We start from the raw sequence: 16,920 nt of genomic DNA on the forward strand, positions 1-16,920 counted from the left end.
GGAGAGATAAATGATAGGTGGATAGATGAATAGAAGATAGATATATTATTTATTGATATAAGAGAGAGATATATACAGACAGATAAATAGGTATATGAGATAGATAAACAGATAGACATTAGATAGATAGATAGACAGATAGATGACTGATGTCAAAAATTACGATGATGAGGAGGAGGAGGATGATGATAATGATTGATGACAAATGATAATGATGATGATAACAGTGATTATGATATTATATTTGATATACACATAGATTCAGAGATAATATAGATTAATACATAGGTACATACACAGATAGACAGACAGACAGATAGATAGATAGATAGACAAACAGATAGAAAATGTATCGACATATTTATTGATAGATAGACAGATAGAATAACACATTAAACAGATTTAATAAATCGATATATATAGACAGACAAATAAACAGACATAATTATTTAAACAGATCAATAGATTTTGGGATTCTGTAAAACACTTAAATGTCGTTCCGATATCATAAAAGCTATAAAACAATACTTTCTTCATTTTATTCATTATCAGTCGATTTCTCCCTGCTTAAACAGATTCACACAAAAAAAAATCACAGTATGTAGTTAATATACCTTAATGATAAGCACAGTAATTGAACTTTCGCATAAAATGCATTTTAGTAATCATATTTATATATTTTTGGCCATTATAATCATCAGAAAATCAATTAATCTACCATAAAGACATCCTATAAACTCATTTTAGTTGGGATAATTACTGTGGTGCAATAAAAAAAGTAGCACAGTGTATTGATATAAACTCACCAAATTTAGGTTCCTTAGATTCTGTCATAATCTAGTAAAATACAATTGAGAGCTTGACTTCGATCCAAAGATTGCAATTCAATTACACACTCCAATTCAAGCATTCAGTGATGTCAAAAAGTAAAACAATTTAGCAGCTTTCTAATATTGTGCAAATCAAAAGAAACAACTTATATTTTTTTCTGCCTGATTTCTTGCATTCAATTCGATGTTAGGCAGATAAAAGTATCTCTATGAAGTGTTTTGTAATACCGTATGGTTAGCGTTGTTTGGCAATAACATGGACCGGCCCGTTTCAATAAAGATCTATAGGAATGAGGTGATTTTTACAATGGATATTCAACTAAGTAACACGAAAAAGCTAATTTTAATTGGCTGATGAGACCGTGCTGTTTCCATGGTATATCCAGACATTATGGCCCAAATTCACAAAGGAGGTTTAAACCCCGAGGGGGTTTAAACCCCCTCCTAGGTTTTTTAGTCCATGGTTTAAACCAGGAGGGGGTTTAATCAAAATGAATGATTTCATTTGCTTTTAAAATGCAGTCAGCATGGTCAGTATAATGTAGCAAGAAATGAAACTATATACATTCAAATCACATTATGTAATTTACTTTATCTTGGTTCCCGTAAGAACTGAGAAATCAACTGAAACTTAACTGAAATATTATTGTCCTTTAACTGAAGACCATTATACGAACTAAGAAAACATTGAACTGCAAATGAAACCAGTGGAGTAAAATTGAGGCAACAATTTTGAAAGGGGTAGATAATGGCGGACGGGGAAAATAATCTGCAAAGATGCGAGCAAAAAAGATGACCTTTTCAATACAAAATTCTAAGTGTGGGATAGATTTTGACGTGATATTCAGAAAAATAAAATATTTTCTTTTCTTTATCTCTCATCCCATCTGCGCGCCATTGAGTGGCGCAATGTCCCAAACATTTCGTGTGTGTGAAACTTTTTGAGGCTACGACCCAATTAAGAACCCGTCTGTGCGCCATTGAGTGGCGTAATGTCCCAAACATTTCGTGTGTGTTAATCGACTTATTCTAAAAAGTTGGAAGCAAGCCAACATTTTGCATTTTGGGGCTTTGAAAACAAAAATCATAGATTTTGACCTAATGTTCAACGAATTATATCACAATTAACCTTTTCCCGCTTCTTTCTCGTTTTTTTAACAGTCGTAGTATTTTGGGGGGCTGTTTTATAGGGGAAGGGGGCAGAACCCGAATAAAGCTCCCCCCATCTGTACGCCAGTGATTATAATCACGCAATGGAAAGAGAGTTGCATCATATCAGAAATTGAATCATTCGACAAAATTAGACTGTCGAGGGGCAACGCAACTGAGAGATATAACTTTTGTAATAACTTGCATATTCATTTTTTCTCATTTCCTACAAAAAAATTAACAATGTTAATACAAGTATCTCAAACAAACAATTAAGATAGTCAATACACGCTATAAAAAGCACCAAAATTGTATATTTAAAACTGAAATGGATAAATATAAAGTGCAATTCTTTGCCTCCTCCTTCTTCTTCTTTTTCATCATTTTTTTTTATTTAGGGCTTCTTTCTTTATCATTCTTATTTCCTCTTAATCTATTTTTCACTTGTTCTTATTTTGCATTCCTTCCCCATCCCCTCTCATTTATCATTTACATTTAAGAAAATGGATAGAGACCTAGAGGAGACAACATACAATGCAATGTTAATTTCTACGGAGTTCAGGTTTAAAAATGAAATAAGTAAAACACAAAGAACATGAATAAACTGATAGCCTGTAATGGGAATAGCCCAATAAACTATTATACCAAGTAGAAATCAGACAAATTGGAAATAAGACCAAGTGGCATGTAGACGAAATAAATGTTAGACTATCTGGCAATTAGACGAATTGGAAATTAGCCGAAGTGAAATTTGCCGAAATGGAAATTAGACCAACTGCAATATAGACAAAATGAATCATAGACCAAGTGAGGATTAGACGAACTGGTACTGACAATTAGACGACTTTGTATTAGATCAAATGAAATTAGACCAAGTGACAATAAAATACAATAGACCAAATAAAATTAGACCAAGGACGAATAACCCAACTGGACAGTAGATTAAATGGCTATGATACCAAGTGGTCATTATACCAATTGGCTATTAGACCAAGTAGTCATCAGACTAATTGGCTATGATACCAAGTGGTCATTAGACCCATTGGCTATTAGACCAAGTGGTCATTATACTAATTGGCTATTAGACCAAGTGGTCAAAAGACCAAATGAGAATTGGACCAAGTGGTTTTAGCCCGAATGTTGTTAGCCCAGCTGGAGATGAGAGCAAGTGATATGAGACCAACCGTCAGTAAACCCTACTCTGCAGGCACAGACCCTGATTGGAACTTTGATAAACAAGTGTGCCTCCACGCGAAGACTAGCACATACAAAACTTGCTGAGCCTTCAGTACACAAGGCATGAGTAGGCTGCACATTCAGACCCTTATTTCGAGTGAAGGGTTTGCCCAGCTAACTAAGTAAACCCTTTCACCTCAGAATGACCCTTTTTGTGTGTGAGCAAGTGCCCCATTGCCTTTTTGTAAGTTAATTGAAACAAGAAAGCAATCATACGTTCTTTTAGCTTATAGGAGTCATGTGAGTGGGGGTAGATAAAGCAGGGGCGTAAAGAAATTTTTCATGACCAAGAAAAAAAAGAGAAAAGGAAAGAGAGAAGGGTGAATTAAATTGTGACATAATTGTTTGAATATTCATAATTGTCAAAATCTATCACAAACTTGGATTTTCGTTGTAAAAAGGTCAAAATGTTTGCTCGCTCGCTCGCTCGCAACTTCTTATAAATTTACGTGATACGACATACATTATCTAGCCCTCTCAAAATTTTGACCCATTACGCCATTTTAAATAAGTCATTTATTCTGTTTCAAGATAGTGCCCTGTTTGAAAGAGAATGTGCCCCTTTTCCTTGTGCCCCCTCACTACAAACATATAACTTCGTAATAGATTTTGACATAGTAGGCCTATTTAGTCAATATCTTGATATTTCTCGCTTTTTTTGTCTCGGTCATGAAAGTTTTTGGGTCTAATGTCCCTACCCCCCCCTTCCCTCCCTCATTCTTCAGCGTGAAATATGGATAGTGGCCAAGAGAGAACGCAAAAGAAAAAATATCAAGCACCTATGACTCTTATACCTTGGATTTATTCAATAATGGCAAGGGAGCACCCAGCATCAGGGGCGTCGATCCATTTTTCAGATTGGGGGGGCAAAATCATGGATCAACGTTCCAAAGGCGCTCGATCACACAAAACGAACAAACTCACCCACACACACCCCTACATCTCCCCCACACACATAGGCCTATATCATATATATATATATATATATATATATATATATATATATGTGTGTGTGTGTGTGTGTGTGTGTGTGTGTGTGTGTGTGTGTGACTCATGAGAACGAGACATATATCTCACCCTCACCAAAGAATTAATGCGAGCGCGAAGCGCGAGCTGAAATTTTTTACTGACATGAAAACAGGAAAAAGGTACCTGTTTAGGAGTGTTTGTAGTAACTCATGAGGGGGATAGATACATGTATCTCACTACACAGATAATGTGAGTGCCGTTAGAGAGCTGAAATTTCTTTATATTCCGACCTGAAAGCTTGATATTCTAAGCATTTTTGGTACCAATGAATATGGGTATCTAAAAGAACAATAGCTGCGGAGCGCGAAGCGCGAGCTGAAAATATTGATATTTCGATCTGAAAAAAAATGAGTTTAATGGACGATTTTTAATAAAGAACAAGATATATATATCCAACTAAAGATTATTGCAAATCGAAGCGGGAGTTCTTTTGAGGTTTAGAATTGAAAAAGGGACATTCTATTCACCTATTTAATCATGTAAAGTATGGGTTTTTGCTACAGAAATGATGCGAGCGCGAAGCGCGAGCTGAAAATTTTTATATTCCAATATGAAAAGCGGACATTTTGAGCACGATTTTAAATAAAGAACTAGTTGGTATCTCGATCTCGCTTGCTGATTTCCGGGTAACATTACAATCTTAATTCATTTTTAGTTTGCACATGCGGAATTATTGGGGGGGGGGGGGCAAAATGATATGTTTGCCCCCCCAATATTTTCATTGGTGGGGCGATCGCACCCCCCCTGGATCGACGGCTCTGCCCAGCATTCTTCCAAAATGTTGAATAACGTGAAAACAATTTTAGAACGAACAAAATTGAGAAAATTATTCAAATTATTGTCTGCAAGGATGAGAGATGTAGGTTGCGAACTAGAATATCATGAGCTAATATACAATAGGAGATTTCGAGATAATGTAATAACAATTATAATGCTACGAATTTCACGTATATTTATTTTCGTTATTTTCGCTGTCATGTGTTTGAGTAAAAAGAAGTAGATTCAGCTGCATCATGATCGTCGTCATCATCCTCCTCCTGCACCATCATCATATTTATCATTACCACCACACCAATTACCACAATTATCAATCCTATCATCATCATCTCCGTCATCGTCGTCTTTATTATCATTATCATCATCATCATCATCATCATCATCATCACCATCATCATCTTCATCATCATCACAATAATTTTCCCTCATCATCATCATCATTAGGCCTACCGCCATCACTCTCGTCACCGTCATATTCGTCATCATCATCAAGGACATCATCATCGTCACCCGGGTTATCACTGTGATACAATCGTTGTGAAGAGCGCTATATAAATACTTATATTGTATTGATGTTGATTGATAGCAGAAATGTTGTTATTACCATAATCCCCGTGTTGCCCTGTTGGTTCCTCTGGTGGTAAGAGAGAGGTCCCTTCGCCACTCGAAGTACTTGCCACAGGTTCATCATCCATCGAAACCCAACCAGACACAACAAATAAATCAGTCAAATACTTTTTAAATATATCCCCATACGGCAACCTTGTCAATCACCAGCAATCGCTCATAAACATACCCAATGTTGTCACTATATGGACATTGAAAGAAAATCACAGAAACCACTTGTCTAAAATTAAAGAGTGATCTGATTTTAATGAGAGGAATTTAATACATCAAATCCTACCAGTATATCAACGAAATGTAATCCAATATAATGGTTGCCAAGGCAAACTATTCTGTTCAAATACAAGCATCTGTTACCGAATCTGAAGACAGGATTCAGGGTCCACGGAAACAATTGGGGAGGGGAGGGGGGTTGGGGCTGAGCCGAAAGAGCTAGGGGGAGATGAAAATATATAAACTTGATATTTGATGGTAATTGTACGCGGTAGGAGGTAGGGGCCTAATTCAGTCCTCACCAGTTTCGCGGCTGAAGCACACTTAAGATTTTTTTTTCAGGGAGTGCTGCGTATCATACCACAGGTAGCAACCCATGGAAATCTTGTTGACGAGCTCGAAAAAAGGCTTACCCGGTATTGCTCACAAATGACGGAGATTTGGGAGCAATAACTCCCCCCCCTTTTTTTTTTAACTACAATCACCTGAACAAAATCCCCAGCCCGGGCTCCAGCAATCCCTATTTAAAAATCACGTTCCCATTGCCCAGCTGGATAACGGGGAAGATTGCTTTGTCTACACGGCTAGAATGGTCCCAATTAGCCTAAAGGCTCAACTTAGCTTACTTGCTTTATATACAGAATTTACAATCTGAAGATAATGAACTATTATAATAAACGGTGATTTTTTTTTATAAAGTGTATAAAGTATAACAGGGGAAATATTCTGAAGAGAACCAAGATAATGAACTATTATAATAAACGGTGATTTTTTTGTATATACAGTGTATATAGCAGGGAAAATATTAAAAACATCTTGAAATTAATCAATAAATAGACGTGTACGTAAGGAAGAAAATATGAAAGAGCAAAACTTGCAAACTGCTAAATGAATATTCTTTTAGATTTTCTTATACTTTTGCTGGTACCCTAATGTAACTATGATTAACCACGCATACTATGTGAAAAGGAATCACCTGTTGAGATAGGATACCATGTTGACATTGAATCTGTGCAAATATAACATAGCATTCAGTATAACGTAGTCGGTATCGCCCTCGTTGTATAAGCACGATAAGGGGATTTCAATGTCAAGGATTGTTCTACAAAAAATACATATTCAAAAATTACTTTCTATGCATCACAAAATGAAAAAAATGTTCGGTAATTTCGAATTACGGTGGCTGAGCAACATCAAAAAGGACAAAAATTTAATAAAGTACACGTTTTCTATAAATTGAGCACGTTTGTCATTTTAGCGCCAAAATTATGTTTTTCTTTCACAATTTCGAGTCCGCAAATCAAAAACAAAATTAAGGAAAAGCAAACTTATATTTTAAATAGTAAATTGAGACAGTTGGATTACCCTGATTTCAAAACAACCCTAAATGAGAAATCACCAATCTTAATACCATTTTTGTACTTGACACAGCTGTATAACGGCTTCTTTTTTAAAACTGATTTACAAATAAGAAGAGATCAAAATACGGGCCAATATACGTGTTTTCAGGTCCAGTGTAACAGTTGAATCTGGGTGGCAGTGGCGGTTCCGATTTTGGATTGCTGGTTGTCTTTGCCTTTTTTTTCCAAGACCATGTGATTGTTTTTGCATTATGGTAAGCCCCCCCACACACACCATCAATACCTTTAAAGGACAAGTCCACCCCAACAAAAACTTGGTTTGAATAAAAAGAGAAAAATTCAACAAGCATAACACTGAAAATTTCATCAAAATTGGATGTAAAATAAGAAAGTTATGGCACATTAAAGTTTCGCTTATTTTCAACAAAATAGTTATATGAACGAGCCAGTTACATCCAAATGAGAGAGTTGATGACATCACTCACTCACTATTTCTTTTGTATTTTATTATATGAAATATTTTTATTTTCTCGTCATTGTCATGTGAAATGAAGTTTCATTCCTCCCCGCGAACACGTGGAATTCCATTATTTTAACATTTTGTGCTTCAGGAAAGGAGGTCCTAATCGTCAAATTCGTAAAAATTGAAATATTGTATAAATCAAACAATAAAAAACAAAAGAAATAGTGAGTGAGTGACATCATCGACTCTCTCATTTGGATGTAACTGGCTCGTTCATATAACTATTTTGTTGAAAATAAGCGAAACTTTGAAATGTCATAACTTTCTTTTTTAAAAACATCCGATTTTGATGAAATTTTCAGCATTCTCTATTGACTCAAATCAACATTTTTCTGAGGTGGACTTGACCTTTAAATTTCGCGCCCCCTGAATCTCGGCATGAATAGCGCTTTCCAGGAAAGGAGTTATTAAAAAGGGAAATAAAAAATAGGAAAAAAAGAAAAGAAGATGTAAAAGATGTCTCACGGAGCGCGTACTTCTTGCAAGTCTTTAGTGACGTAATAATATGATGCGCAAACGATTAATGTTGCTGAGTTGCGCAACAACACAGTGGTTTTCAATAAAATATAATTTGGGCTTGATAAATAATTTTAGCATTATTAAGTAGGGTCGATTAGTAACTTTTTACCTAATAAAATAAACTTTTAATGTAGGAATATGGCCAACGTTTACACAATACGGGACGGGAAGCCACGAACAACCACCTTTTCAGATTTTAAATTTCATAAAGATTATCCTTATGGAAGTAGTAAGCTGCCAAGACTTTTTTCTCCTATCCGTCGTCACAACCCACATTCATTAGGCTTGATTTATCAAAGTCCATATAACAAAGATAATCTGGTAAGCAACACATTTGTTTCTTTTCTTTCTTTGTTTTTATCATTTCTTTCCTTTGGCGCCTCGCAGGTTAGGACTGAAGGTGAAAAACGAGAGGTCGACCCCCTTTCAATCTTTGACATCCTTGTTATTCTTTACTTTCCATCTTGTATTTTTTAATTTTTCCCTTTTATTCTTCTTTCTTTCTTTCTATTCTCTTATTATATTTTTCTACAATTCATTTGTTTATATAATTGTTTTTTCTTAATTTTTATCTATTTTAGTAGTATTCTTGTAATTACAATTATCAATATTTAAAAAAGTTATGGTTATGTATATTGTTATGAACATCATCATCATCATTATCCTCATCCTCTTCATCATCACCATCATCATCATCATCTGCATTATTATATCATGCATGGCTTCTGTAGGGGTATTCGCGTATTATGACCTACCCATTTTTAGCCTATAATCCAGGCGGAGGCTGCAGTTATTGTCTTTGCCGTTAAGCTGAACGCAAGAGGTACGCCTGACCTGGCAAAGACTACATATTGTGGCTGCGTTGGCTGTTACAATGCGTAGTCTTTGCCAGATCAGACGTATCGCTTACGTTCAGCATAACAGAAAAAAAAAACAGCATAACAACAACTGCAGCCTCCGCCTAGGTTACAGGCTATTCCAAATTCTGCAAGCTAAAAATATGACGAATCTATTGATTTATTTCATTTTCTGCGGTCTAACACATATTTATATCAAATTCTTCCTCACACTTTGACACTCTGGTCTATCTATTTTCCTCACTCTTTCCCGATCCTACTGACTCTTATCTGTCTGTTTTTCTCTTTCTTTATTTCCTCTCTTCAGACCTTCAGTATTTGGAGTCCTCCGTTCAAAAAAATCTGCAAAAACTTCTCAGACAAGTTTAGCCATATGCGTAAGTTATTTCAACTCTTGTTGTAAACCATCGAATAGCCGGCAAGCATGTTACAACAGAGGCGTCTGCACCAGGGTGAATTGATAGGGGTGCAGGAAGACCGAAAAGCTCATGATTATGGCCCGTATTGTGAAGTCAGGTTTAAATTAAACCCTGGTTTAAAGCTGTGGTTTAAATATGGAGAGCCAGTTGAGCACAAATCCCTATCAGCTACACATTCAATTTATCAACAATTTGACAACCAAATCGTTCATAATTGTCTGGGAATGATAACTGAATATTTTACTTGCTTATGAAAACAAAGGAAACAAAAGTGTAAACATAAGAAATATACAATATAAATGGAATTTTTGAACTTTTGGCTCCCCATAATTTTAGCAGAGTTAGACCGTGGTCTAAGATAAACCCATATGAGATGTATATATCTCTATGTATAAACCTGACTTCAGAATACGGGCCTATGGGTTTTCATTATTGAAATAATTGAGGTTTATCATAACTTTACTGTAAACACCTAAGCCTCCTCTTTCAATACCTTTCTTCACTGTTTTAAAAGAGTACTTTCTAAAATTCTCTGGGGGGGGGGATAAAAAATTGTTAGGAGAGGGAACTCATAAATCTCTATTCAATGTTTCAATGATGACCGATCTGGTACCAAATAGGCTGTCGCCCAAATTTTATATTTTTCGAACTGAATACTTTCACATTTCCCTCTCTGTGTTTTTATACAGAAGAAACAAATTGGACCTGTAAGCACGAAACAAGAACCGAGAACCTACTCGAGAAAGGTAAGAATTATCGAAGAAATTAATTTGAATTGTGTTAGAAAATAAGCCATCAAGAAGAAAATGAAAAGTAATTTGAATTGAACATGGACGCCTCCTTTTTACAACAAATGGCAGATATGAATTTTGTCAGGTCTTTGCCTAATAGTATCGCGGCGTATGCTGGATGTTTTCCAAGGGGGCAAACTATGTAATATATTCTTGACTTTGTGGGTGCTTGGGTAGGGGGTTATGGGAATTGTCTGTGTTGCCATACAAGGAACTAGTCCACACGACAATAGCTTATTCATCTTCTCCAAAACTAAGGCAAGTTACAAATTTATGTTATAATCAGAACCAAAGTATTATTTCACTTTTAAAGTATCCATCCTCTCATCTTTGACATTCCTCTGTCAAATATAGGGAAGCCCCCTAAGATTCGATACTCCATAAGCTCTACGTCTCGGCAAAGCTACCAAGATCCTGCCAAGCGTATGGCCAAGTGGAAGATTCCTAGCCCTACTCTACCCACCCGATACAGCAGTAATCCAGACCCTGATACTGTAGCTGGAATAGGTAGGTTCACACCATGGTTCACAACATGGGCAGTAACATGTTCACACCATGGATCACAACATGGCCAGTAACATGTTCACACTCTACCCTCAGAGCTGCCAAAATTTAAAAGTAAAAAATACTAATCCAGAAGCTCAAGTCATAATTTTGACATAAAAGTCACAATATCATATGCGCCACGCAGTATAAATTACTTTGAAGAGGCCATATAAAGAACAGATTCCTTAAAAAGAAATTAATCCTCTTTCTTTTGAAGGCTCAGATTCAGAATCAACTCTGGTACTCTCTCTTTTTGCGTAAATCCATGAGGGAAAAAACCCACAAGATCAAGTCAGTTTTGAAACATGTGATGGTAACACTCCAGGTGATGTAAATAAAGATCATGCGAATAATGAGCATCATTGGCCACCTACAGATGAGTTTGCCACTGCCCAATGTATTGCTATATCAATACTATAACAGTATTAAGTGTTAACATACCTATTTGCCCTCAAAAGTGTAATTAAGCATGATGACATAATTTGACATGAAAATCATAATAATTATGACTTTTTCTTAATAGTTGGCAGCTCTCCTCTACCCATGTTGGTTCATTTCTTTCGTAAATTGCCTGTTTCGATTTCAATTCAATCTATTTGACAAATAATACAATTAAGAAAATACACAGTAACTACAGATACCTATAAAGAGCCAGTACCTCTAAAAAGAAGTCTTTGCATGCATTTAAGGCCTTACACCTGTTTTGTCTACTTTATCTTTGATCTCATCCCATATGGACTAATCATACTTGCTCTACAAGTACACACCAATTGTCTACTAATCATTTGTTGTGGTTTAACTATGGATAGCCAATTGTGACATAAATCTTTCACAGTAGAGGTTCATAGCATCGGCTCATTTGACTTTCAAATTATTCTTAACTGCCTGTGAAGGATAAATAAGATAACTGTATTCAGCAATAAAGAATAAGGAAAGAGCACAGTAGACATAAGAAACATACCAAAATGTTGAAGTTTGGCTTCCCATAAGTTAAGCAGAGTTAGACCACAGTGTAAGTTAAAGTCGACTTCAGAAAAGGGGCGAATGAGTATAAGACCAAGTAAAGTGTAGATCAAACGACAATTAGACCAAATTGATAATTAGACCAAATGAGTTTAGCCCAAGTGGTATAAGACTACAAAAAATAGACCAACTGCTTGTAGATCAAGTGAATATAATCTGCCTCTCCAAAATTCATGTTACATGTACCTCCAAGTAAGCTGTATAATTACAGAAAATGAGAGTACTCTATTTCAAGGTACGATTTATATTTGATAATAATGAAGTATATTTATAATAACAGAGGAAAGAGGAATTGATGTCCTACATTTATTCTATAGAGGGCTCTAAGCAGCAGGGAAAGTTGAGGGTTAAACTGTTTTTCTTTCAACTGTGCTTTAGTTTTTCTGTGTAATGATCAGTAATGAATGAATTATTTTTAGTCATCTTCATCACCATCACTAACATCTCTGTTATCATCCTCCCCTCATCATCATTATCACAAACATTAATACCACTACATCCATCACCATAACAACCAGAATCATCATCACCATCACCAGCATTATCATTACAATCGCTGTCAGTATCGCCATTCTCCTAATCAACATCACCCATATTATCATTGTAACTACCATGATGATGATGATCATCATCATCAGTTTATAGCTTTATGATAGTTTACTTATCATCCACAAAGTTACCGTCTCTCTTTATCATGTCGCATTTCAAATTTCTTTCATTCCAGTACCCAATGCAGTTGTTCTACCTCCCCTCAACAAGGACGAGAAGATGCCTTCAAATCCTGCCAAAATCCTCACCGATGTAATCAACGAAGAAACATAAATTAAATTGCAATTAATGTCTTTAATAAACAATGTTTATTCTGATCAATGATCGTGATAATCAATGAAGAAATAATTAATTTTTCTTGGTCTGCCAAAATTAACCACTGGATTGGCTTAATTGCAGTTATGATTTTTTTTTTTAATATGTAGTTCTCATCACTTAACACCTAGTAAATTTAAAATTAAAATTGTCATGATTAAATTAAGAGTTAAATTGCATAAAATCAATATTACTTTTATAATAAGCTTGTAAAAACTTGTTTTTATGATCTTACATTCAATAAAATTTCAAGAAACATCACTGACTGTGTTACTTGTGTGTAAAATACTATGTGTACTGTTACAGAAAGAGGATTGATTAACTTTCCATGTTTATACTAGTGAATATGCACTTAAAAACCTAAAAGAGGACATGAAGTATGCATTGCAACACAGTACAGTAAAGTTTTCAAAATTTAAGGGAGAACAAGATATGTATTGACCAACAATATATCCTATTTCAGAGTTTCCAACTCAACTTTATTAATTTTTAAGTGTTCACGTTCAAGTCTATACGAGGACAGAAACCGATCATTTGAGAAATGTTGCATAGAGATTTAGAGTGTATTTGATTAAAGGACAATGAAAGCCGTGGAAAAAAATTAGCCTCTATGAAAGCAGAAAAATCAATAAATAAAATCAACAAAAGTTTGAGTAAAATTGAGCAGGCAATAAGAAAGTTATGAGCATTTGAACATCAAGATCACTAATGCTATGGATATCCTCCTATTGGCAATGCAAACAAGATCTGTGTTGTCACATATTCATAAAATTTCATTTAGGACCCTGATAATATACCCCCAAAAGAAAACGTCTCTCTTTTTCTCATTCTAAAGGCCACCGCACACCTTACGACCCGACCGGTCGGCGACTGGCTTGAGACTGAGTGAGGGGAGATGTGACGTCACAGCTCTTGTCAGCTTAAGTGTCGCAGACCAGTCAGAGACAAGTCGCAAGAAAAATCGTAAGGATTTGACAAATGTCAAATCCTTATGACTGGATCGCAAGCTCAATCCAACCTCCAGCCAATCAGACAGCAGAGTTGCATAACGCATATTATGATAAACAACGCGCATATGCAGTAGTAAGCGCAATTTCTCAGATGCTATGCCAAAAAGCAAAAAGCGCATGCGTGAGTCGCAGATTGGATCGCAAGGTGTGCGGTGTCGGGGCTTATGACTGCCTTGCGATTCATCTCCCCTCACTCAGTCGCAAGCCAGTCGCTGACCAGTCCGGTCGTAAGGTGTGCGGTGGCCTTAAAGATAGGACATACAATATATCCGTGACATGTTGAGAAACCTCTATTACCTGTTCACTCATATAAAAGTACACTTGACCTTGCAATAGACTAAATAAAAGAGACAATTAATGAGAAATATATAAGTAATGGGGAAGTTGTGCATGTTTGACATTTTATCTCTTGTTCTCATTGCTAATGGGAGGATCTACAAAGCATTAGGAATCTCAATATTCAAATGCCTATAACTTTATTATTCATATAATCTCCATAAAACTTTGAATTGATCTTTTACTTTGATTTTCTCTTTGATATGATTTCAACTGCAAGGTAAAATCCTTTCATTCAATCGAAGTCACTCCAAAACAAGCATACTTATAAATAAAAAAATTCACAGAATATGATACCATGACCCTTTCATGATTGTCTAGTGTTAGGTCTAATGTCAACACCATAATATTTTATTACCATGGCACACAGTTTCTGACACTCAAATGAAGTGCGTTGCATGCCTCCACTCCAAAACCAGTTGGGCGTGTCAAGTCTCATGAGCATTGGGTAGAAACTGAGTAAGTAGTTCGATCGGCAAGATTTGCTAAGGAACGACAGATCCCCTAACTATACGCTGATATTTATTTTGGATACCCCCTTTAAACTTCATCTGGTCGACCGACACAAAACACACCACTGCTCTTTGCACCTGAGTAACGTCATTTTGGTTGTTTTAAAGACATAGTGCAGTAAGGGTCACCTTTCATCCTTGATCTGCAAGTTGTCAATAATCTCACATAGATCAAAGTCAGATTCCCAGCGTGATGTCACAGACTTGGCATACTTTTGAAGAGCACGTGCATCGTCCCTATACTGCAGCTTTCGCTTGTCAGCACCCTCGCTTGCCCTTTGTGGAAGACAGAGGACAATCTCGTTGATATCATCCTCTAATTGACTGTCATACAGGGTTGGAAAGTGTTTTTGGATGTCAGAAATGACAGATTCTTTGAGGAGGTCATCGCGGCAAGCGAAGTTGAGAATGAATATACCTGGTATTTGAAAAAAAATCACAATAAGGATGAAATAGCATGATGAACAACAGATAACATTTGGTCCTAAATTCAGTCAGTCCGAATTTTAGACCTACAGGAAAGTATCAAATCAAGAATCAAGTATAGCACCACCTCTTGGTAGAGAACTCTACCAAAAGGTGGCGCTATACTTGATTTTACAACATGGTCAAATGAACCAGACACAATGTAAGATTGTAAGTCATAGAATGTTATCTTTAGAGCCACTCGTGTGCAGCTATGAGAACCCAAATGTCATATCAAGGCACTGGCGGATGAAGGGGCCCGTGCCCAATCCCCTTTTGAGAAGCAAATTAGTAATGTAACAAGTGGAATGCCTCTGGCCGTCTCACCTGCATCACGCGGTTCAATATAGCAGCAGTGCTGACTTTGAATACTACTCTAACTCGCACAAGATGTTCAGTGATACATGGTTACTCTTATGTCTACTTTTTATGAACTAGACCAATAAACTTACAGAGATATGATGGTTATTCAACAAAAAACCCCAACATGGCCAAAGTTCATTGACCTTACATGACCTTTGACCTTGATCATGTGACCTGAAACTCGAACAGGATGTTCAGTGATACTTGATTACTCTTATGTACAAGTTTCATGAATCAGATCCATAAACTTTCAAAGTTATGATGGTAATTCAACAGATACACCCAATTCGGCCAAAGTTCATTGACCTGAAACGCGCACAGGATGTTCAGTGATACTTGATTACTCTAATGTCCAAGTTTAATGAACTAGACCAATAAACTTTCAAAGTTATGATGGTAATTCAACAGATAACCCCGATTCGGCAAAAGTTCATTGACCCTAAATGACCTTTGACCTTAATCATGACACCTGAAACTTGCACAAAATTTTCAGTGATGCTTGATTACTATTGTGTCCAAGTTTCATGAATCAGATCCATAAACTTTCAAAGTTATGATGGGAATTCAACAGATAACCCCAATTCGGCCAAAGTTCATTGACCCTAAATGACCTTTGACCTTGGTCATGTGACGTGAAACTCATGTAGGATGTTCAGTGATACTTGATTAACCTAATGTCCAAGTTTCATGAACTAGGTCCATATATTTTCTAAGTTATGATGACATTTCAAAAACTTAACCTCAGGTTAAGATTTCGATGTTGATTCCTCCAACATGGTCTAAGTTCATTGACCCTAAATGACCTTTGACCTTGGTCATGTGACATGAAACTCTAACAGGATGTTCAGTAATACTTGATTAACCTTATGGCCAAGTTTTATTAACTAGGTCCATATACTTTCTAAGTTATGACGTCATTTCAAAAACTTAACCTCAGGTTAAGATTTGATGTTGACGCCGCCGCCGCCGCCGCCGTCGGAAAAGCGGCGCCTATAGTCTCACTTTGCTTCGCAGGTGAGACAAAAATGCTGTCAAAACAGAAGTGTGCCCCCCCTTGAAAGTGAAGACCTTTTTTTTGCTTTAAATACACATTTTTTGTGGATGAAATATCCTCAATTTTTTGTTAAAATTAAAACCCCTTTATTTTTGCTTGTCAAATTTTTCCTCGGAAAAATGTCCCCCCCCCCTTTTGGAAAATCCTGGATACCCCCTGTATTAAGGTATTATATGATACAGAATTGGTACAAATACTTGGTACAAAACTAGCACATTTATAATAAAACAAATTCATTTACATGATGAACCTGTGAATTGAGCATGGGATCTAGAAGTGAATGGCATAGTAGAGGAAAGGGAAATCAAGAAGATTGCATGGAATATGGTGGAGAACGAAAGCAGTAAGGTTGGTCTGAACAAAGAGGACGTTCAATACTGAATGAAGTGAAAGGAGGGAGTGTCATTGCATGAGAGTTG

General features: G+C 36.2%; 1 protein-coding gene across 1 annotated transcript in view; it reads right to left on the reverse strand.

The window, feature by feature from the left end:
• Positions 1-14,632: 14,632 nt before the first annotated feature.
• The window catches only part of LOC121428667 (eEF1A lysine and N-terminal methyltransferase-like), a 20,568-nt gene continuing 18,280 nt past the window's right edge, over positions 14,633-16,920 (reverse strand). Inside the window, exon 12 of the mRNA XM_041625457.1 lies at positions 14,633-15,037. Within this exon, the coding sequence (XP_041481391.1) occupies positions 14,745-15,037 (293 nt within the window). The 3' untranslated portion in view covers positions 14,633-14,744. The remainder of the gene's footprint in view (positions 15,038-16,920) is intronic.

The sequence above is a fragment of the Lytechinus variegatus genome, chromosome 15 (genome assembly GCF_018143015.1).
Source record: "Lytechinus variegatus isolate NC3 chromosome 15, Lvar_3.0, whole genome shotgun sequence".
In the NCBI taxonomy this organism is placed as follows: domain Eukaryota; kingdom Metazoa; phylum Echinodermata; class Echinoidea; order Temnopleuroida; family Toxopneustidae; genus Lytechinus; species Lytechinus variegatus.